Source organism: Nomascus leucogenys, chromosome 16, assembly GCF_006542625.1.
Source record: "Nomascus leucogenys isolate Asia chromosome 16, Asia_NLE_v1, whole genome shotgun sequence".
NCBI classification, from domain to species: domain Eukaryota; kingdom Metazoa; phylum Chordata; class Mammalia; order Primates; family Hylobatidae; genus Nomascus; species Nomascus leucogenys.
In genome coordinates, this window is record NC_044396.1 from 57519277 (window position 1) to 57544405 (window position 25129).

Below are 25129 nucleotides of genomic sequence, written 5' to 3' on the forward strand. Positions count from 1 at the left end.
GCTTTATGGTGGTTTAATGACAACATAGAACACTTGTAATAAAGTTCCGTGTTGATATGTGTCCCAGGGCATGTTATAATTAGAGTGGATTGAACATGTTGATTTTGTTTTCCCCTCCGCTCACATGGCCCCCTTCGTCTTGTCAGCGTTTTGCAACTCGAGATCTGTCAGAGGTTTTCTTCATCCCCTAAAGATGAAAGAGATCTGTCACAATGGAAATTTGGAAAATTACACATACACCTGTGAAATTAGCGAATTTGTGTAAAGTTTGTATTCCAACCCATATGCAGGATCTACAACAATGCTTTGTTTTGTGTGAGGATTTTTTTTTTCTGGCTGTGCAAAGAACAAGTGTGCAGGACTGTACAGGCTTAGAGAGAATATTCATCATTATTTACTGTGTCAAACCCACAAGGAGGGCCAAATTGGCAGTGTTCCAGGAGCAGGAGGCCACACCTGTTTGTGAAAAATGGAACAGATTTCTGTCGTTGCCCTCACTTTGACTATTTGGTTCAAGGTGGTGGTGGTGCTAAGACATGTCATTTTGTTAGCCACGTATGTGGGTTAACAATGAAGGCTGGCTATGTTGCTGTCCTGTAAAATCCCACAGACTACACTTGGTTTGTGCATGAACCTGATTATAAGAAGGTATTGGAGTGAGAAATGCTGAGCAGTGGAACATGTGTGTGATCTGGCCAGGACCTGTCCCCTCAATCTGATTGTCATTAATTGATTAGCCAGCTTTGCCTGGTGGGACAGAGTACCCTTGCTCATGTCTCAGGAAATGTTAGGCCCTCAAAAGAGGGGATGAAGAGAATGCTTTTGCTGTTGGAAGGTCTTGCTTTTCAAAAGACTCAAACAGCATGCAATAATTTTTAAAAATTGACATACTGTCCCCTAGCTTTGTTTTCATGTCATAGCCACACAGTGGAAGATTCTTTAGTAAAACACATCCCGGTCAATTGTTTGCATTATCCAGGACTCTTGGCAGATATGTATAAGTAACATTTGAGATCAGCCTGAAGTGGCTACAGGTCTATTCTATCCCAGAATCATCTGAAAGAATGTTGTTATTTGAGCATTTGCTGGACTCTCTGACGTTATTTGGAAGAACAATTAACCAGCACTAAATGAGTAAACCTAACCTGCCACTTATCAGGATTTGTCCAGGTGAAAGCCAGGTTGATTACAGATCATCAGTTGCAGTACACAAAGTGTCTCTCCATAATTGAGGAAATGACTCTGTATAAACTGTAAATTATTGTACTCTTTGTATTAAATGACAATAGTGTAATAAATATAATTTATACTATTACAAAGTGACTTTGGGATAGCATTTGTATTCCAGCACATTTGTTCTCAAACTTGAGCATACATCAGAATCACCTACAGGATTTGTTAAAACACAGATTGATGGCCCCACCCCACAGAGTTTCTGAAATCCGTAGATCTGGAGTAGGGTCCATTTCTAATTTGCCTTTCTAACAAGTTACCAGGTGATGCTAATGCTGCTGGTCCAGTTACCAAACTTGGAGAACTCTGTGGGCTGATCAACTGCTTGTAATCAGCCAACGAAGCCAGGCATCATTTTGGAAGCCGTTATTTTATTAAAATTTCTTTTTGGAATGTTTTATCAATAATTAATTGCATAGGAAAAGAATCGCCTTAATAGGGCAGAATCAGAATGGGTATTCTAAAATAGAGGATTATAAAAGAGAAATTGACCTACTTGGTGAAATGTGGGCTAGATACAAATTGTATTAATTTAGAAGAAAAAAGTTTACATATGCAATGACTAAAACCCGATGCAAAATTTTTTGTTGATTTTCTTCTCTAATTAAATGTTTCCCCCTCACATCTTTGTAGTGAATTGATTATCTTTTCTTCATTTCCTTCATGTAGCTGTATTGTTACACATGAAACAAAGAAACGTATGCTGAATGTTTTTAAGGACCACTCTTAATTCATCTGTGCCCTATGAAATGATTTAAGAAACTTGGTCGCCAAAGCCCCTTTTTAGTGTTGTTTGGCTACTTCTTCTGTTGTTGTTTTAATTTAACCTGTACATTGTCTGATTTGCTCTAGCAAGAGAAGGAAATATAAATCCATTCTGGAGTTAAAAGACTCCGTGCCCCATTTAAAACATTCTTTTATACCTATTTTTAAAAATAACTTAGAAATCACTTCCCTTTTACTTGTACTAGCTTAACTTTGTTATATAAACATATAGGGTATTATCCACTAATTTTGAATGTAAACATATTTGGTAGTTTTGCAGAATGCAGTTTGTTAGATAAGAATAGTAGCAATATTTTGATGGTGCTTTGAAATTTCTCAAGAAAGTGTATATGTGGTATCTTGTAGAAGTCTATAAAGTTATAGATTTTGATTAATTCATTTATGCCACATAATATTTATAAGGAGTTCTGTGTATAGGTTCAGATCCTTTCCTTTCTTCCTCATAAGTGCTTTAAAAAAAACTAACATCCTACATTCATGCTTTTGATGTTTTTGTTATGGTAGCAGTTCTCACTTTGGGGAAAAAAAAATTGCTGCTTGTCTTATCCCACATCTTCAAGCTGACTTCTGGCAGGCTGAGAGTATATTGAATAACCACGAAAGGACCGTGGATTTCACACTGTCCAGTGGGATAAACTTTCTCCAACAATAGTAAAAATAATAATAATTTGACACTGTGTGTCTAGATTTTTTTTAATTTGCCCAGTATTCTCTCACTTTGATTTGGTCTCCAACTTTATTACAATTAACTTCAACTGAAAAATCCTTATTTTGATAAATATTGAGTGCCTTGGCTAAACGCAGGATAATATTCTTGCTGCTTTCAGTTGCAAATGTGGGTAAGATGGAATTATAGCAGAGGAAGTAAGAAAAATGCACAGATAGCTAGTATCTAGGGTATTATATGAGAAGCCTTTCCTGCCCACCCTGCCACCAGTCTCATATCTTGTGAATATAAAGTTTGTCTCCTTAACTGGATTATCCACTCACTGTGGGCTGGGGCCATCTCATCTTATACATTGTTGTTATCTCAGTGCTTGTCACAGTGCCTACCATGTTTAGCACCCTCAGTAAATATTATTTAAGTGGATAATGAATAAGTTAATGAATAAACAAATACATGAAACGCTCATAAAGAAAAGAGAATCAGCTAATATATAATGCCTTTCATCTTTTGTACTTATTTTCTATTAGGGGCTTTTTATTATTGAAATATATCTCAATCATATAAAAATATATCATTTTGGTAATGAATATGCTTTTGTATTTTCTTCTTGATAGGGTTACCATCTTCAATAGACTGAGATAACTTTATAGGACTCTGGACTGAGACTTGATTACAAAATATTTGAATTTCAATGCCATTTCTGTCACTAACTTCCTGGGTCAATGCACAAGGCATGTACTAATGAACTGAATTTTCTCAATGCCTGAGTTACTTCCTGAGAGTAAATTAGTCATTAGAGATTCTAGTTCAAATTTGCCTGTATTTCTTCCCCTGACTTTATTTTTCCTGTGATATCAGTGTTTAATCTACTATGTAAGATTAGTTGCTGCTTGCAAGGCTTGCACATGTTCTAAGAAAAATAGTGTTCTTGTTAGCATCATTCAGTTAATTTGAAGGTTCTCAAAGCAAGGCATTTCGGGGGGAATAATATTTACATAATTTAAATTGTTTTCAAGTTTATATACAAAAACTGTTAATAACACCATCTATAAAAATGGCCAAAGACTTTGTAGCAAAGAATATTACTCCATTTTTATAAGATTAAAGAGTACATTTTTTCTCCCTAAAGAAACAATTTGAATACGACCTGACCCCTTCCCCTTCATTTTACAATGGTGTGTGGTCAAATTGAATTCTCCATTAAAAATTCTCTAATATCTTTTTTTGCATTAACATTTCAAAACTCAATTTAAATATTCACAGATCTCGTTTTTAATAAACTTAACGAAATTCAGGTAATTTCCTTCAACTTTCTTGATTGAAGGACAGCAGTTGGTACAGATATAAAAAAGATGTACAGCTATGAGCAAAAGCCCAAAATCAATTATATATAAGAAATAACACATGGAAAGAAATTAATCAAAAAGAAGAATTTCTACCATATGATTCTCTGGTCTGCTACCTGCAGGCAACAAATGTAAATGAAAAAAATCAACATTCTTCTGGCAGATAAGAGAAAAATTAATAAAAATATTTCCTTCCTATTAGATCCCCTGATGCCACTATTGTTAAAAGTGAGTGACTGCAGGAAGAACTTGCTCGTTTAAAATAGTATTTTTTTTAGACTACAGAAATAAGATTTTGTTCTTGCTGTTAAGCTCAATTACATGAGTTAGTATGGGTTTGCACTGTCCAAAGAGTGTCCCTCTTCTCTGCCCCTTCTCATTAAATGGCTCTGTGGGATATGCATGAGACAAATGTAATAGGAACCGAGTGAGAAGCATTTTGAGGTGTGCCTACAGGGTAATGATTCATAAGAAAGTCTGTGTGTAGCAGCTGAGAACTCTGAGAGAGGAACTACTAAGAGCCACAAGATAGGCCCCAGATAAAATTAGTAAAAACATATTAGTACTTTCAATCTAGAAACATTCCTACTGCATAATTAAGACAGGAGGGGAACATTTTCCTGGGATTTAGCCTTTTAATTTAGAGTCGGGTTATTTTTTTCACCAATACTAATTGAACAAACAGGACATATACGTACAGAACATATCATACTAAAAGTTTCCTATTAGAAGAGCTTTATATTTTGTATTTTGTGAATGTTATCCTGAAATTAACAGAAATACAAGCCAAGAATACAGATTGTTAGGCAAGGAGACATCCAATTTTAGTGTCCGTCCACTCCTTCCTTTTCATCACATAGAAAATGTAACAAGTTTAAAATGAAAAGTTGTATTTTAACTCCTTTTACCTATCAACTAAAATAGAGTATACCTATGTAGAGTTTTGTTATATTTGTGTATTTATATATTAATCATGAACCAGAATTTGTTTATCCCTTTTTTATATTTATATTTTGAAAGGTAGCATCATTTGACAAATGTGGCTCAATTATGATGTCACAATTCAAACACTATATATACATATATATATATACACACACACACACAAACACACATATATATATATCTCGTGTTTAAATATACATGTATATTTCTTCAATTGTGTGATTTGGAGGTTCCTTTTGTTTTATATACATTAGAGATCTTTCTTTACCTGCTCATTCCTTTGTGTGAGTGGGCCTTTTGCAAAGGAGTTTAAAAGAGCATAAAACAGGAGCTGGCTACTTGGGAGAACACCACCACTTTCATTTTTATTACTTGATTAAGATTTTGAGAAATGTATTCCATTGACATAGATTCTTTGTTCTGTGCACAAGTAAAACGACATAAAGTTTGTGATAGAAATTTTAATTTTTAATATTAATAATGCTATCTGATATTAAAATGATCCAAAATGGGATACATTGGGAAGCTCTGGAATAAAAAGATTTGGAAATATTTGTGTGTTTTTGGGGGCAAACTCACCTAGTGGAATTTCTATGCACACTGTGATGGATTATTGTAATTATTGGGAATGATAATATTTTAATGTGACTTTCATCCCACCTGTCAGTTGCAATCAAGGCTGCCCAGTATTCTGAAACAATCTCATTTTGCTAGGTGGCTAGTCTTGTGCAGCTTCTAGGATGCTTAGAATATTAATGCATGAAGAGGAGATTGAATGCTTTCTGTAGTTCCATAATGACAGAGTGTCTTGTTTTAATCAAAAGGCATGCAATATCAAGCTAAAGTAATGTATAATACATTAATGCCAATAACTGTTTAAGAAAAAAGATCCCTTTTGGGGGATATTATATCAGAACCATAGAAGCTGGCATTTCTTTCCCCTGTTAATACATGACAATGTATATTAATTTTTGTAGAACTTGATTTCATCTTAGATGCTTCGTATTCTGAAGTGCTTTGAATTTATCTGAACAAAGACAATCTGACATTTAGGTGAGGGTTGTTGTTCCATTTATAGTAGGCTACCAAAGTAGAAAGTTATTATTGAGACAATGTCTGTTGAAAGACATATGTATTTGATTTAATATTTACTATGTTGTTCTTTATCATTTCTTGCATTTCCTCATTGTGTTGCTTATTTTGCATCATTTTCATCCTTATTCCTCAGAATGCCTATATGTTTTCTCATCCCCCCCTTTTTTTTCTCAAATTTTCTTTGTCACCTTCTAGCTCTTACTCCAGTGGCTATGGATGCATTTCAGGGATTTCTTTAACCCCCTGAAATTGTAGCAATAATTTTCTTATAAATTCATTTATCTGGGGGACAAAGTGCTCCATTAACTGCCTCTTAACCATGCAAATCCACTTTTTAAAATTTCATTTTATTCAGCTATTACATTACCAGTGTATAGGGTTAGACTATTTAATCTTTAATATCCCATTTGTCATTTACAAACTGCAGATCATTGAAACAGCCACCAAATGAAAAATCATCCGATATACCCACCTTAGGCCCAGCTTGCACAGCGCAGCTGTTGGTACTGGCTAGATGAAAAGCTTCACTGTACATTGGGCTGTCCATCAGCATCATCAGGTGTGGTGAATCTACACTTCCCTTCTTATCTTCCGCTTTCTCTCCAGAGTGCAAAGGTAGCTGTGGCCAATTCAGATGGTCCTGAGTACACAATTGCCTCTCTTCTCTGAAAATGGAAGTACTCAGTACTACTTTGCACTCATCAGAATTTCCCAGTTATTCCCATTATTCAACTAGTATAGAATATGAGAGGATGCTTACTCATTTATTCTGAGAGACAATGAACAGCGTTATGGGCCTAACATATAGCACCACTGTGTTCATAGCTTGAGGATGTAAAACTAATCACTAGCATTTTTAAATGAGGTAAATATTCATATTTATAAACATTGAGACTATTAATTCTGGTGACTGTGTTTGAATATCTATAAATCAGAAGCAGTTGAAGAGCTGAAATTCAGATTTCCTCACACTTGCCTGCCAAGTGGCCTCAATCAGAAGTAATTTTCTCCATGAGGGCACATGGAGCTCAGTCGTGAGCCTTTTCTGAGTAGATATTATTATTTGTGTCAAATTATGTGTGGTGATTTTTCTGAAGTGGACTTCTGTGCCCACTAATCCATACACAGGAGGTTCCTTCATTCCCTCCTTCATTGGTGCTATTAATTGTACTTGTGCTTCAAGTGTCTCTTACCCTTTTAAAATGTTAGTTTATGGCCACCGATTATCTGTAAGGTTTTCCTGTTAAAGAAACATGCAATATAGAGAGTAGAGTGAGATCTGATCTTAAACCATAAATATTGTGCATTTTAAAAGAAACCTTTTTCCCAAAGCCCGATTTGATGGCATAGCTAAAGAAATGGTTAGTTATTTCACATTTTATTTTAAAGTACAGTAATTATATAAAGCTGACAGTTGCTTTGGAAGAAATACAAGTTGGTCATCAAATGATCTTCCTATGGCCTGTTTTAAATATTGGCAATGAGATCTCATGTTCAAAAAATTTTGAACAAATGAGCTTAGTGATTTTTCACCTTTTATTTGAATTTTGATAATTCATTTTTAAACATATAGGTGCTTCTTTTTAATTCCACGCTTGGAATTGCAAAGGAATAGCCAACATGTAAAATAAAACAACCCTGGAATATATAATATTAAGATCTTATCAAAAACCTTGATAAATAAAAGATTAAGTCTATATAAATATACATATGTATCTGTATATATATAAAATTGCCATAACATGACTTTGACATTTAAGAATAAAAAAATGCTTCATGTGCACATTTTTCTTTCAAATTTTCCCATGAGCATTTCAATATAATTTTTAACACAATGATTAAATTTAAATTGATATGATACTATTGAAGCCAATTTGTTGTCATTGATATTTAAAACAATTATTCATTACATATTATTCTTAGTAAATCCTCTTCTAAAAAAGTACCTATGCCTAGAATTTCATTTTGTAAAAGGAAAGCATATATATTACTGTTAATTAAACATTGTATAATGTGTATACATTATTTTATTATATACAGGCTTTTGTAATTGAAGAGCATCCAGAAAAAGAAGAACTTATTTTTATATTTTTCATATTTTATATATGAAAATATCTGTTGGAGCTTTACTTTTCATTAGTAAAACTCAGAGTATATATTCCAAAAGAAGTATATATTTCAAAAGAAGTATATATTGTAATTTCTGTTATAACTGATATTAAAAGCTACTTTACATGTTGATTTAGTGTGGATATAAATTATGCAAATAAAAGTAATAGTAATTAATTGTTTTATTTTTGGTAAGTCTATAAGACTATCTTTCTGACTTTGGGGAGGGGTCTAATATTTTGGTTGACTTTCAGTAACTTGAGAAGAGCAGCAAGAGAGTTTTTGATTTTTAAAGACTAGATCATTAAGCATCTATGAATAAATAATTATGTTAATATGAATTAACCATTTTCTAAGTTACCTATGTTTTATAGTTTTGTTTCTGAAGCAATGCATTTATAACTACCAAAGAGTGGTTCGCATAGTAGCATATTAATTAAAACTATTTTTAAAATCTCTTGACTCATGCCTGTAGTCCCAGCTTCTCCAGAGGCTGAGGTGGGAGGATCACTTAAGCCCAGGAATTTGAAACTGCAGCAAGCTGTGACTGCACGTCTGCACGCCAGCCTGGGCAACTGAGCCAGACCCTTTCTCAAAAAATAATCATAATCTTAAATTTTCACATTAACGTTTTCACTTATCAGTTGGAAACCTTATTCTAGTTAACTAACCTCGTGAACTTCATTTTTCAAATCTACAAAATGAAAATAGTCATAATTCTCATACTTACTTCACTGGATTATTTTAAAGATCATGTAAGAAAGTGCTTTATATAGTATTTCGTTTTGTATATATAACCACAGTACATCCATGTAACACAACTGCACTTCTACCCCTTAAATTATACAAATAAAAAATACAAAGTGCTTTGAAACTCTTACATGAAACAAATGATATAGCTCATGTCTTCTTTTGATCAAATTTGTTGTTATAATTACATTTTTTTGAAAAAAAATAAGGGAAATATTCTATTATAATTCTCATTAGACTTAGCATTAATAATTGAACTTATCTCTTGAAATTACCAAATAAATGATTTAAGGATTCTAATGTTTTACATTCTTACTATTTTATATATTCTTTGCTTGTCTTGCTCTTTGACATAATTATTCTAAAAGGTGAAAGATTATACATTTTAAACTTGAAACAGTTAATAAGATAAAATCTAATATGGGATGCATGACTTTTGAATGTGGTTGGTACAAAAACAAAATCCTTGGTTCTTTTAACCTTCTACCTTGAGCATACGGAATGTATAATAAAACACGATATGACCAGAGTGGAATTAGGGCATCCTTTTCTTCTTAACATTTGCTCTTTTGAAGAATGAAAGGTAAAACACATTTTTTTAAAGGACAAAGAGACTCTGTAAGAAATTTTTAGTTGGATATCCCTTCATTTAAACCCATCCAATTATTCTGTCTATGCCAAGGTGTCATATGAATTTAGTCCTTTTACAATTGGCTTTTTGGGGAAACACTAGATACGATACTTTTTCTTATTTATCTACATATATATATATATATATATATATATATGTATATAAATTGTAGTATATGCACTATTTTAAATTATTTATAAGATTGCTCCTTAGGACCTGGAAATTTCCTAGCACATTTCTAAAAAGTGAGAGTGAGAGGCTGCCTGAGCTCTGAGTATTTAGCCTGTCTGATGGGACTGCTGCCATGAGTGACAATTAGTACAAATTACCATAATTGTGTTCTTTGGATAAAATGCCACATCACTTCTTTAGGAGCAAATGCAGTTTCTACTTATTAAAATGAGTTGGTTACTTTGATTCTTTAGAGGCAGTCAGAAATTCACAATCAGCCCAGTGGTATTCCCACGTAGTCCACTTCAGATCGGTCTGAACAACTCCAGCCCTCCCTTTCCTTTCAATAAAATAGGTCCATTAATGTAGCGCACCTCACTCTCATTCTCTCCAAGGGAGTTGTATTTTTATTACTGAAAAAGTATCACATAAATACAAATTACATTTTTTCATTAGAAAACCACTTTTCATTTCAGAAAAAATTCAATTAATTATGAATAGGGTTATGCTTTCATCAGGGAGAGAAATATGTAATTTTTCTTCAAGCCTCAAACACATATAATGAAATCTTTTCTCAGAATCCACTCTTAAGATGGATTTTTAAAAGTATAGACTTTATTAAAATCTCAGTTCAATTAAAATGCTTTCAATTACTTTAAATCTTTATTAAAATCTCAGGTAAAATTGTACAACAGTGTAAAAGAGACTTGTACTCTTTACCAGGCAGTTAATTCTAACAAATGAACATAAAGTGCACAGTTTTGCTCTTAAAGAGCGAATCAAAAAAATAAGTTTGTGGCTTGAGGTTGGGGGTGGGGACGCAATGGAGATGCAGGTTGCTTTCTATGTTATAACTTCTGACACTGGTTTCCTTGGATCTGTCATCATAGGTCATTGTTTCTTGTGTATACGGATGTGGCATTATCTTATGTGAGTCCCCTTGGTGGTACTACTTAGAGTATATTATTTTTCTCACCACTGTAACAAAAAAAGGCTCTATTTAAGGATTTTATTTCACTGTCTTCCTTGGATATTTTTGGTACAGTGTCCCTGATTCTTTTTCAAGGGCCGCTTGAAGATGCCATTGAAGATGAGGAAGAAGAATGTCCATCAGAGGAAACAGACATCATCTCCAAAGGAGACTTTCCACTGGAGGAAAGCTTTTCCACAGAATTTGGGCCTGAAAATCTGAGTTGTGAAGAAGTGGAATACTTTTGTAACAAAGGTAATTGTTGATGGTTGGATGTAGTATGTGAGTCCACTTAAATGATTTTGTAATGTTTTAAAAAAATGCATAATAGTGCTCAAAGTGCTGACACATAATTCAACCATCTGAAAACAAGTGCAGATTTTTTTAAACATAAAATTTTATTTTGAGGGACATGAGCAACTCCACTCTAATAACCAGTAAGTTTTTATATTGAAACAAATATTTTCACGTTGATTGGCCAATTAACTATGCACATTCTTCATGTTATTGGCCAATTAACTGTAATATATTTAATGTTGATCACTTATTCATTCATTCTTTCAACAAGAATTTATTGAATGTTAATTGTTTACAAGGCACTAAATTAGGCATTAAATATTAGCACTGAATGAGGCAGAGAGTTCTCAGCCAAGGTTCCATCTCATTCCTTTTGAAAACCGAATGCTTTAGGTGTTTAATGTTATTTTCAACGGTGAGGATGGTGCTTTGGGGATATTGTCAAATAAAAAAATACACATTCTTTCTCCATTCTAGATACTTTTTTGACACATTAACAATATAATCCAAGAAGCACTTGAGACATACCGCAGCTTCTTTCCAGCCATGACTTGGAGCCAGATGGCCTTGCCAGTGACTGTGTTCTCATGGAGCATATATACTCATTTGTTTACTTTTTTATAAGTCAGTTTAAGGTTTCTCATGATTCTTATATATTTATTTTTATCGGATTGTTTTGCAAGTCTTTTATCTCCTCCTGCACCAATGTGCAGTTTTCACAAATGCTTGGATCACTTTCTTGGTTTAGAACAGCTGCTTTTGCAGAGGGCTTGACTGGAAGTGTATGTCTGTTTCCGTATGTCTGTCTGTGTTTGTGTATGCACCATTTTTATTCAGACGTTTGTTTTTTACGCAGATAAATATAATAAAGTGGACTTTTGTGTGTGTGTGTTTGTTTGAATTTGTTAATCAGACTTCATAGTCTCAAATCAAGAGTGCCAATGTAGCTTCTCAAAAAAATGTCAATTCACATATCTTGGTGGCCATGTATATATTTAATCATTAAAAGTTCCAGTATCATTTTCTCTTGTTGATGGTGTCAACAAAAAATGTCAGAAACAAAAGATGTCAGTCAGCTCCCATCCCTGTGGTCAGTAGAACCCCTGGCCCTAAAACTTTGGAAACAGAATGGCACCTGGACACACTGAAATTCAAAAAACCCCCTTAACCATGTAGACCTCAAGATGACCTGTAGCATGGTCCTTGTCTCCTACATCAGAGATTTTTAATTGAAAATGAGAAAAGTATGAACAGAATAGCCTTTTTTCCTAGTGTTGACTCAGATTTCAAGCCAAATTAATATTTTCCTTAGTTGCTAGAACCATTTCTTGATGATATGTAGCTATGGCAATAAATCTAAGCTGTCTGGAGATGGATAATTTTTAAATTTATGTTTGAAGACATCTCAATTTTTTTTCTTATTAGGAAATACATCGTTTTGTGCATTGTAGAAGACCTACCTTATGCTGTGATATTGCAGTAAAGAGAGGAACTGAGAGTTAGAAGGTGAATAAAAGAGTTAATGTATGGATTTATACCTTTTGTCAATTTAATTCATCCAGGAAGGCAGTATGATAGGTATTACTGTATGAATTGCAAATTTTGGGACGATCTCTGGTTAAGGGATATGTTGAATGAAAGAGTAAAGAACTCCAAGTTTTAAGGTAGTAGTTTCCTGGGAGAAAATAGATTTATGGCAAATGCTTACATGATGATGTAACTATGGTCTTAGGACAGTCACTCCAGCTATACTAATCAGAGTCCTAACTCATGAAAAATAATGACAGACCTTTAGGAATTAAGAAAAAAGATTAAATTACAATTGTTCTGAACAAAATTCAGTAGATATTATTAATTTTTTAATAAACAGTTGGAAAAATGTTTAATGTCAGATGTACACAAAATAATATTTAGTATATGATATAGAGACCATATTAAATAATAAATAACATATATGTATTATAAGATAATTCTGTAATGTTTAGTTTGAAAGTAGAAGGTCATAATGGGTGAGAATAACAATTCTTATTTTCACATGGTATTTTTCAGGGTAAATAGTAATATCACTATTGATAGGAAAATAATTTCATTATTTTACTCTTGCAGAATGTATGACCAGGGAATTCCCACTGAAGTCAGTTGGAACTGGTACAAAAGAAAGACAACTCTTTGATAGATTTTTCGTCCCTTGAGGTCATGCAAGGAGTGCTATCCATTCTTCACTTAAGTTGATTAGCTACAATGGAAAGAGAATATTTTCTCTCTGGAAAATTAGAAACTAATCTTTCTGTTGAATTCTCAATTTTTCTCAGTGACACATAATTATGTTTTATTGCCAATTGTGAGGAAGAGGACAGATTAGCAATTAAAAGAGTAGAAGTTGCCAGGCTGGTGACTCACGCCTGTCATCCTAGCACTTTGGGAGGCCGAGGTGGGTGGATCACCTGAGGTCAGGAGACCAGCCTGGCCAACATGGCGAAAACCCGTCTCTGCTAAAAATACAAAAATTAGCCGGTGTGGTGGCGGGTGCCTATAACCCCAGCTACTCGGGAGGCTGAGACGGGAGAATTGCTTGAACTCAGAAGGCAGAAGTTGCAGTGAGCTGAGATCGCACCACCGCACTCCAGCCTGTGCGACGGGAGCGAGACTCCATATCAAAAAAAAAAAAATAAAAGTAGAAGTATTTAAATGGTTAACAATGCCAGTGTCATTACTGGAAAAGCAAATAAGACATGTTCCTCTGAAGAAGAATATTTTTAGGCCGGGCGCGACGGCTGACGCCTGTAATCCAAGCACTTTGGGAGGCTGAGGCAGGCGGATCACCTGAGGTCAGGAGTTTGAGACCATCCTGGCCAATGTGGCGAAACCCCATCACTACTAAAAATACAAAAATTAACTGGGCGTGGTGGTGGGTGCCTTTAGTCCCAGCTACTCGGGAGGCTGAGGCAGACAGAATTGCTTGAACCCGGGAGGCAGTGGAGGTTACAGACAGCCGAGATTGAGCCACTGCATGCCCACCTGGGCGACAGAGCAAGACTCCATCTCAAAAAGAAAATAATAATAATAATAATATCTTGGGTTCATTAATGAAACATTTTTTGCACATAGTTTAAATCATTTATGACAATTTAAATATTGTTGATATTTACTGGAAAATGAATTGGATTATTTGGAAGTTTCTTGGTCTAAAGGCTACCCATGACCAAAATTTACCTGTGACCTAGTTACTTATATGGGTCCCAAGCATAAAAATTTTGTACATTGAATGTTTTTTTCTTGTTAAACAAAGGATATCTTAAAAGTTCAGATAAAAAAATGTGGCTAGAAGGTCTAAGTTCTCCAAACAAAAAATTTTGACACATTATCAGGGGAGCATATTGAGGATACACATAGAGTTACTACATATTTTTAGTCATATTTTAGCAACTGCATTTTATATAAAACCAATCATATGTTATCATACCTTTTTTAAAGAAAAACTCTACATTTCTGAATACATAGCTTATTATAAAGTTTCTACTTTCTTTTGAAATTGAGCATTTCTATTATATAGGATATTTTCAGTGATGAACTAAAATTATAGTTCTTCAATGGCTCTTATTATTGTAATATTTTCCTCAGTTCCACACTGATACTATCTGTGTTCTTGTTGAAGGGCAAGTTTTTCTACAAGTCTCAAAGTCGCATTTACTAATATTAGTAAAGTTTCTAGTCATTCTAAACCATGTGATTAAATAAAACCCAAATCACTCTTATAATGTAAGATTCCACAGAAATGTCCAAGATTGTTGGTCAGAATTTTGTGTTAGCATTAATGTATAAAATTCTTAATTATATAAGTCCATCTCAGAGATACCCTTGTTATAGTTGCATGCTTAAAATTTGAACCTGGCAATTCTATTGGCATTTCCTGTGTCTCTTTTTATTTTGGATTAATTGCATATTTCATGTTCCTATTTTTCATTTCTTTGAAATGAAATGAACTATGTTGATAAAAAGATGCTACTTGAAGTTTACTTTGATACCTTTAGATTTTAAACATTTTAACAAAATATAAAGCAATACTTTCAATTTACATTGTCATCTTTTGTTTATGAGTTTAGATTACGTGGCATCTTGCCTTACAGTATCTCTGGGAGGAAGGAAACAAGCAAGATTATTTTCTTGAATTTATAGATGATGAAGACATCAAGACTCAGTCCATAAGTGCTACATATTTCCTGTGGTACTGAATTTTTCGATTCAGTTATTTTGTCTGCCTTTCTTCTGGTTTATGTGCCAGACATGGAAGTACATCGATGTATTTGTAGAACTAAGCAAACCAATATGAACTGAAATATAGGTGGTCTGGAAAGCAACCTGCAGAGTTTGTAGTTATGTCACTACTGGGCAGGTGGGAATGCCTATATATGAGCAATTCTTGGATAAACTCAAAGACAGTGAGTTTCACAGTGGGATTGGCATGGAGCAGTTCTAATTAATAATTGTAAAGTGAAATAAACATGTTTTGGGATAAATTCCAGGAGAATGTCACAAAATATGTGAACAGGAATAATCAGATCAATGTCACTGGATGCTAGTAGAATGTAATGCTATATAAAAAAAGATAACTCAGGTGAGGGGGGTGAGGGATAAAAGACTACACACTGGGAACAGTGTACACTGCTCAAGTGATGGGTGTACCAAAATCTCAGAAATCACCACTGAAGAGTTTATTCATGTAACCAAATACCACCTGTTCCCCCAAAACGTATTGAATTACAAAAAACAAAGATAACCCCAAAGAAACTACATGTAAGTCAACTTTGAATTATCTACAATGATTATCTAGAAAAGTTAAAGAGGGTCCTTACGAATTGTTTGCTGATGTTATGATTTTAAAACAAAGGCCAGAAGGGAAAATGATGCTATCAAAGTTGCTTTGGGAAGACGAAAAATCTTTATGCCTTGTCCTTGCATCTAGATATGAAGAATGATCAGAGACATTCTTGGGTATAGTAATGCCCTAGAGAAATGAACTAAAATTAGAGCTCTTCAGTTTGGAAATGTTAGGTTTAAAAAGAGGGGTCATGATGGAAATAGATAAAATAAGGAAAGATATATGGTGTAACAATAGAAATTCTCACTACATTCAGAAAGAGTCCACATAGTGTGCAGAAAGCAAAGGTTATTTTAAAGATTCTTTAACATAAAAAATGTAAAGAATATTAAAGAAAATAGAATAAAAACCTGGGTTATTCAGACTTGGATTTAATGTTAGCCCCATAAGTAATTAATACCAGTTGAAAGCAAACATAATCAGATACTTAATAGGACTGGCAGAAACTTTCACTTCTGTTCACTAGGTCAAATTCAGTACAACTCAACCCATATATTAAGCATTTGCTTTTTTGCCAGACCTTCTTCTCAGAACTGGGATGCAGCCTTAGGCAAAAGTCAGTCCCCACTCTCAGGAGGAGAGAGAGAGAGGCAATAAACAATTGAATCACATTTTATAATGTTCGGTGAGATAGAGGACCATGAGGAAAAATAAAGCAGGCAAAGTTGGTGGAGTGAAATAGTGTGCACACATATGCTGTTTCATAAAGAGTGATGGGGAAGGTGAACTTTGATTGGAGACTTGAGAGAAAGGAATGAGCTTCCAGTACTGAGTCGAGTCTGCAGTACCTGTGAGGTTAGTGTTATAGGAAGCCAGAAGAGGACAGCAGAGAGCTGGGGAGCAGAAGAGGCACTGTCATACCTGTAGAACCTGCTGCTCTTGGAATCTGTTGGATTCCCACTACTATGGAAGCCTTCGGGAACAGAATTGTAGAAAGAAACTATAGGGTGTGAGCCACAGAAGAGAGTTGCAGTAAGACATGGCCACGACATAGTTTGTATATGCCTGGATAAGAAAGGCCTGCAGAAAGGAAAGGTTAAGCAGGAAAATGAAACAGGTAAAATGGGGAAGCTGTCAGGGGATACAGATAACTCCAATCAGAATTATCCCTGTAGCCAAGCGCTTGATGAGACTCCATCTGTAGCTCATTAATGTGGTTTCCAGAACAGCAGTTTGGGGGTGTTTGAGGATGATATGAGTCACTTTGTTCCCTTCCATAATAGCAGAGTTGGGTTTGTGTTTTCTATGTCTTTCCACATTCTTGAATTAGATCAAGAGGCAGAGAAGTAGAACCAGTTTCATCATTGTACTCAACTTCTTCTGCCAATAGGCTGCCAGGCTCGTTGAAATGTTTCCCCCCTCCTCCCATCCTCCTTTCTTTCTTTCGTTTCCTGTAGTTTTGTGGCTTTGTTTAAAGATTAAGAAATAACAGAGGAAAAGCCATATTCCTCCTTGTTACCTGTAACAAATATAAGTTGAAGTTATTGACATTAATCTCTCCCTGCCCCTGGTCCCTGAATGTTAAGGTAAAGCAACAAAAGTTTTATCTAGAGTCTTAATAACGAAAAGAATGTTTTTTTAACTGTATCTTTATGCAGTTTTGGCTGTGGGAGTAGTAACTGTTGTTTTTCATTTGATCCCATATAAAACATCATAGTATTTTGTTTCCTATTTTCTTATGTTCAGTTTATTATTACTTTTAGTTCAGAAAGTCTATTTTGCTATATTTTATAAATCCTTTCAATGAACATGCTTTCCTTCCTCCTTGGTTATGCCTTTAATGACATGTTTTTGCCCCCTCTGATGCTTGAGTAACTGGAATCAGAATCTGCATAAGACAGCTCTACCATAATCACTTTGAGTTCAATAAGGAAGGGGACCTTTACAGACAACTTTTTTCCTTTTTTCTTAACGGGATTAAGAAGCTCAGCTCTTTAAATTCTTGCATATAACATTGACATTTCCAGGATGTGTTTGGACCAGGGAGTTCAAAGAGAAGGAATAAAAAAGAAAAGCCAATATGACTTTGTTTTTTACCTTGCTGGAGGAACTGTTTGTGCAAATCGCCTGTAAGCTTATTGACCTGAATCTTTGACTCCTTGTTTTCTCTGGATTTGGCTGGAGTGGAGACACTGATGGAGCACTGATAGGACTGATTGAACAGCCCCCAGCTTTGCTTGGCAGGAACCTCCCTTCCCTTCTCCGCCACCTCCCCCTCCCTCCACATGACATTATTATTCCTTGGCAGAGCCTCCATTTTCCTGGATTTAGTACTTCTTCTTTTTCTTGAAATTTATTTTAAAATCATTAGTTTTTCTTAGGTGAATCATACAGCCATGCAAAATGAGAAGTAATACTTTTTAGAATGTAAAATTACAGGCTAGCGTCCTATAGGCTGGGGCAGTGGCTCACACCTGTAATCCTAGCACTTTGGGAGGCTGAGGCTAGCAGATCAAGAGGTCAGGAGTTCGAGACCAGCCTGGTCAACATGGTGAAATCCCATCTCTAAAAATACAAAAATTAGCCGGGTGCAGTGGTACACACCTGTAGTCCCAGCTACTCTGGAGGCTGAGGCAGGAGAATTGCTTGAACATGGGAAGAGGAGGTTGCCATGAGCCGAGATCATGCCACTGCACTCCAGCCTGGGCGACAGAGTGAGATTCCACTGAAAACAAAAAACTAGTGTCCTATAAATGCTTTTATCTCATGAGATTGAAAAAATATATACCTTATGACCTTGTGGCATCACTCTTTTATAGCCATCTTAAAAGTCTGAAAACATAGTTTTTGTTTGGAATGAGATTGATTTTTTTAAAAAACCACAATTGTTGGAAAAATGGGAGAGCATGTGAAGGAACTCTGTTCTTATGAGAGTAAACATTTTCTTGGTTTTGATGGAATCGGAAGGTATACAAATTTGCTTCATGACTCAGTGTTCTATGTAAGGGTCAGATAAAGCTTTGTCTACTTACCTCATCTCTCATTTCAGATATCATAACAATCGCAACCAAATTAAAGTGATTAATTTTATACAACGTTTGAAATGACCCATGGTCATTTATATAAGTAATATGTGATAATATGTACTATTGTTTAGCATATGACAAACTAAATTCATTGTTCTTTCTGTGAGCTGACCAACAGATCTCAACTGTGCAGTCTGCTGAAGATATTTTTGAGGCATATTAAACTTGATAAAAAGCTCTTCTCACATAAATGTAGATTTTCTTATTAATAGGTAAAATTTTTCACAATGTTTTTGTTATCATTTGAGAAGCAACAGGCAATATTAAAGTGTTTGCCCATCCATTACCTGATGGGATATCTTTATCTCTGGTAGGCCTAAACGTAGACTGTGTAATGGGAAATGTAGAAAGCTGTGGTGCGATGAATTAATTATAGTAATAAACTCAGCCACTTTTTGTTGTTCTTAAAAGGTCAGGTAAAAATAACTGAATATGTTGCACCAATAAAGTAAATACTGATAAAGGATGCAGATTGCTGTTTCAGCTTCTTTTTTGTCATTCAGTGAGATTCCAGAGATTGGCATTAGGGCTATGTGCCAATTATAATAATTTTAATAATGGTAATAACAACGTCCATTTGCTGACTGCTCCCGAAAGTCAGACATCTTCCTGTGTATGTATCATCTCTAATCAGCTTACTGTCCTACATGGTAGATGCTGTTTTCGCCTGTGACTTCCAGAGGCTCAGCAACTTGGCCAAAGTCAACAAAACTACTAAAGACTAACACAAAATTAAAACTTGCATTTTTGGTGCTTAATAAAAGTAGAGAACTAATTTTGCTTCCTGATGTCCACTATTATGTAACTCTTGTAGAAGGAGGGAGAGGAAAACATCTGAAGAAGGTTAGATATATGAAGTATGAAGCTCACTTTTTTGAGGTATTTTTAACTGGGCATTTTCTAATAAACACTTATTGTACATGATGTGTCAGTCAAAAATAAGGGTGCTTACAAAACCAAATAAACAAAAAGGCCAACGTAAATGAATTAGGGATGTTCTTAAAATATTTCTATCTTTTGGTACTTCTTTAAAGACTCTGTCAATATATACCATTTTGTAATAAGGGGAGTTGAGGTTTTGATACAATGTAAGGGGCTATACTGAAAGCATGCTAGTCTCATTATACTAACTGAAAATTATATTACCTTGTTTTAAAGACATTCAGTAAGCTACAGTTTCTCACTGCCTGTTTCTTATGATGTTGCTTTCAGGTAATTTAAAAGAGTGAGGACACACCAAAATGTGTGTATTTGGGCAGAAGCCAGTAATAAATGGCAGGAATGTTTACAAATCCATCAAAACTATTTGGATAAGAGCTTCAGCCTTGTAGAAATGTTTGCAAAGTGAACTCTTTAAAATAGTTTGACCTCAACACAAAATAAGACTAAATAAAAAACGAAGAAAGGAAGGAAGGAAGAGGGGAAAAGGGCATTGTTTGCAGGGAAAGCTCTGGGCACTGTGAAAACTTTTCACTTTTCTGAAGGAAATGCAGTACAACAGATGGTAAGAGTGGAAGTGAGATAAACATAGGAACTGGAAAAGTAAGCAATGCATTCTAACAGGTTCCGTATCAAAGATCTGGAGAAGTAGAAAGATTAGACAAGGAACGGTTCTGAAACCTGACAGTGGCTGTATCTTACCAAGTCTTAGCACATAGCAGAGATGGAAAGTGGAATTGCACAGACAGTAGGCTGTGATTATATTTTTCTGACAGAAAGGAAGGTCTCTTTAAGGATTATTTTTAATGATATAAATTTATCAAGCTGGAAATCTATCATACAGATATATAAAACACTTTGCTTACTATGTATTTAACAATGCGATTTGATGTAATTTCTATTGTTGCCCTATGATTAGTTCAAGACACTATATTTTAGGTCTTACGTAAACTGTAATTTTTTTCAATGCAAATTATGGCCCAGGCAAGTTAACCAATACTGAGAACCTATGTTACCTGTTTCTGGTAAGCATGGATATGTATGTGTGGCTGTATGTGATCATGCATGTATAGAGGCAGAAAGAGGACTACAAAAAGAATGTTCTCATTTCTTAAAGATACAGTGACCTAGAAAGGGAAAGAAAACGTGCACAAGTTAGACAAGGAAATATATATATATGTATGTATGTATATATATATATATATATATATATATATATGGAAATAGTGTCAAACTTGGGCTGATTAAGGAAACAATGCATTCACTCCCAAGCTTCCTTATGATAATGTGCATCATTCTAATGTGGAAACCACTCACCAGCACGCATCTGCCTCATTTAATCTGTGCCTTCTGTACTCCTATATTCTGTATTGGTGGCTGACTCCTAAAGGGAATACCAAAATACAATAACCTTTAACGAGAAACAATTCTACAAAAATGCAAAATGATACCAGAAAAAAATGGACAGGGAAAGTAGCTTATATGCTAAGGAAAACCCAACTCAGATGTGTTTTATTTACAATATTGGCAGTTGTGCTGGGTGACTTTTAAGGTGCCCCTAAAAATATCAAATTATTAATAAAAGGAATGTGTGTTGAAAAATTATGTAGTATGCATCTTATTTTCACACTTAACATTGTCAAATATATTAGATGTATTCATTCTCCTTTTTAGTTTATTTCACAATTGTTTAATTATTTTTCTAGCAAATGATAGACCTAGGACAGTTCAAAACAGTGTGGGACAATTTGAAACTTGGATAATTCAAATAAATATTGGGTGTTGCTTCAGAATTCTGAGGCTCATTTGACGGGTTTCTGAACACCTGAGCACTGGGGCAGTACCGTTTATCTGAGAAAGATAGTTCTGACCTTTACTGTGGTTACTATGAGGTTAATGAAGCTTAAACCTCAGAACTCTTCACTTGGACAGACTCCTCCCAAGGCCCCGCACCTAATTTTGTAGGTGGGACTTTGAATTATTTTTCTTAAGGAGGCCCCCTGAATTGTATAAGCTTTCGTCCCCACCAAGCCTGATTCAACCCCTTTTAGTACCTGTAAGTATTAGTGATCTTCAGAGGAGACAACCAGGATCAAGAATGTTAAGTTTGTTTTCAACTTCCTAATTTGTTGGAAAACCCAAACAGATTCACAAAAAGAGTTTGTGTTTATATTAGATACCTTAATTCCAAATCTATTATCATTATAGGATAAGTTACCCTTTGCCTAAAGAGACCACAGATATTCATGAAAAGCCTGATTTTAAAAGTGCTATGCTAAAAAATGAAGAGAGAGGGAAAGAATGTCTACATTTCTGAAACTCTGGAAAATGTTGTGGATATTATCTATGTTTTTCTGGTGTTATCACCAGCAGCCAAGAACCTGTTGCTGGCACTAAGGGAGGAGACGCTGTTGGAAGACCTTGTAGTAAAAATAGTCTGAATGCATCTTGTGATAACTTATTTGGGACTGTCTCTGGTGTTGGAAGCTAGATGTGCATCTGAGTTAGAAGGAGGCTGATGGGACCTGGAATACTCTTTTTTTTCCCAGAGGTGTGGAAACTCTGTTAGGATTAAGTGCAGCTGTAACGATAGGTTCCCAGAAGTGGCCACAGGACTCTTTGTCTTGTATCCCATTGTCTACAACTTTTTTTTTTTTTTTTTTTTTTTTGAGATGGAGTCTCGCAATGTTGCTCAGGCTGGAGTGCAATGGCGCGATCTCGGCTCAGTGCAACCTCTGTCTCCCGAGTTCAAGCGATTCTCCTGCCTCAGCCTCCTGAGTAGCTGGGACTACAGGAGCCCCCCACCATGCCTGGATAATTTTTTTTGTATTTTTAGTAGAGACTGGGTTTCAGCATGTTAGTCAGGCTGGTCTCAAACTCCTGACCTCAGGTGACCCGCCCACCTTGGCTTCCCACAGTGCTGAGATTACAGGCATGAGCCACCACACCTGGCCCACAACTTATTTTTATGGTGTGGTACACGCTAAAAGAGAAGCCTCTGTTTTGTTGTCAAGTGGCCATATGCCCACTCTAAATTATGTTACTATGGAGGGTTTTCAGATTATATAAAGTGCATAGCTTTTATTTGCTTGGCTTGGTTATTAGAATAATTAATGAATGAAAGCATAATGGCAGTCAGTGCATTCAACATTCATGCGTTAGCTAATCCAGTAAATATTACTGAACACCTGCTATGTCAGACATGTGACATCCACATGCTGTGGATACAATGGTAAGTAAACACAGGGAAGGTCCTGGATATCGTAGAATTTACCTTATAGTGAGGAGGCAGACATTAATAAAATAATCAGGCAAATAGTTCAGGGTGGTTTGATCTAGTGAGGAGGGTCAGAGAAAATGTCTGTAAGAATGTGACACTTGGCCAGGCATGGTGGCTCACACCTGTAATCCCAGCACTTTGGGAGGCCAAGGTGGGAGGATTGCTTGAACCCAGGAGTTTGACACCAGGTTGGCAACATAGGGGGACCTCATCTCTATAGAAAACTTAGCGGGGCATGGTGGTGCATACCTGTGGCCCCAGCTACTTGGAAGGCTGAGGTAGAAGAGTTGCTTGGGCCTGGGAGTTTGAGGCCACAGTGAGCCGTGATAGTACCATACCACTGTTCAGACTGGGTGACAGAGCAAGACTCTGTCTCAACAAAAAAAAAAAAAAAGAAAGAAAAAGAATGCGACACTTAAGCTGGAATAGAAGTTGGCGAGGCATTAACTAGGCAAAAAGAAGTCACAGAGTTTCAGGTAGAGGGAACAGCATGTGAGCGACACCAGCCTGGTGAGCACGCAAGCAGAGCAATAGAGACGGGTGTGAGTTGGGCCAGAGAGACCAGGAAGGACAATGATCATAAGGCTAAGGACAGGAAATAACAGTAGAGACGAAGCACAAAGAGGAAGATAAATATTCTGAAAGCTGAAATATGAAATTGCAAATCTGAGCTTTCCATAAGCCATAGTAGAGAGAGAAAATGGAAGAGGAAGGTAATTCCAGTGATCAAGCAGGAGCTAAAAACAGAATTTGTCAGGAGAAAGAAATGTTAGCCCTTATTTGTGAGCTCTGCGAGTCATTCATCATTAGAGTGTTTGAACTAGTGTTATATAAAGGGCATTCAGATACGGAACGATGCCTTCATTAGGCCTAGAATATGCATTCTCTATTGGCTACTTCTCCAGCCTTAGCATTTTGAATGTGTGGCTTCAATAAAGTCCTATTTAATAATACAGTGGAACACTTTGTTAATGAGTGATTGCTTACAAATAATATTCTTAAATAAACACAGAGGCTGACAAACAGAAGGGATAGTGGTTTCTTGGTGGCAGAACAGTAGAATTGTGATTGGGTTATAGTAAAGAATATCCTCATTTAGAGACCATAAGGTGTTACTGTGTCTCTTCTTTGGAACAAGAAATGTCTTAGCTATTTAGAATCTTCCTCTGATAGGAATGATATTAGTTACAGTGAGACTTTTTGAAGGGAAGGTAGGGGAAGGGATAATAAGAAAAATTATTTAAATATAAACTTTGAAATATAAATTTTAGAAACATCGTTTAAAATAGAATGTCAGACTGGGTGCAGTGGCCCATGCCTGTAATCCCAGCACTTTGGGAGGCTGCAGCAGGAGGATCACTTGAGGCCAGGAGTTTGAGACTAGCCTGGGCAATACAGTGAGACACTCATATCTACAAAACATAAAAATAATTAGGTGGTGATGGTGGCTTGGGCCTGTTGTTCTAGCTACTAGAGGCTGAGGCAGGAGGATTGCTTGAGCCCAGGAGTTCAAGGTTACAGTGAACTGATTGCATTGCTGCACTCCAGCTTTGGCAAGACTCTGACTCAAAAGAAAGAAAAATAGAATGCCTTGAATGCCTTGTTTTCCCACACTTGCTTATGTATCTCACCCTTTCATGTGCTCGTTGAGAGAAATAATGAGGAATAAAATTATCAAGACATAGTACTGATTAAAAGTTGTCTTATTTTATCTTGTGGAAATTTCCCTTATGCATCAAATCTTCAGTGAACTTAAACTTTGAGAAAAACTCTCACTTGGAGGTTAATATTGATAGCAGGGATAAATGTTCAGTACTGTGTTCAGTAATTCACTGTTCTTTCTTCCTCTGTTATCAATACTTTAATTGTGACTTTTACATGATGTCAGTAAACATAAACATTAGTATTTTCAATATTTTCCTCTTACTAGCTATGATGAAACCCTACAAATGACAGTAGTCATGCATTAACTATAGAAATTGAGGCCGGGCATGGTGGCTCACGC

At 35.5% G+C, this 25129-nt stretch overlaps 1 protein-coding gene across 4 annotated transcripts in view; it reads left to right on the plus strand.

Moving 5' to 3' along the window:
• The window catches only part of ZFPM2 (zinc finger protein, FOG family member 2), a 480290-nt gene that overhangs the window by 87042 nt on the left and 368119 nt on the right, over positions 1-25129 (plus strand). For all 4 annotated transcript variants that reach the window (XM_003256095.2, XM_030795003.1, XM_030795004.1 and 1 more), the window contains exon 2: positions 10800-10958. In XM_003256095.2, coding sequence (XP_003256143.1) covers positions 10800-10958 — 159 coding nt within the window. The remainder of the gene's footprint in view (positions 1-10799; positions 10959-25129) is intronic.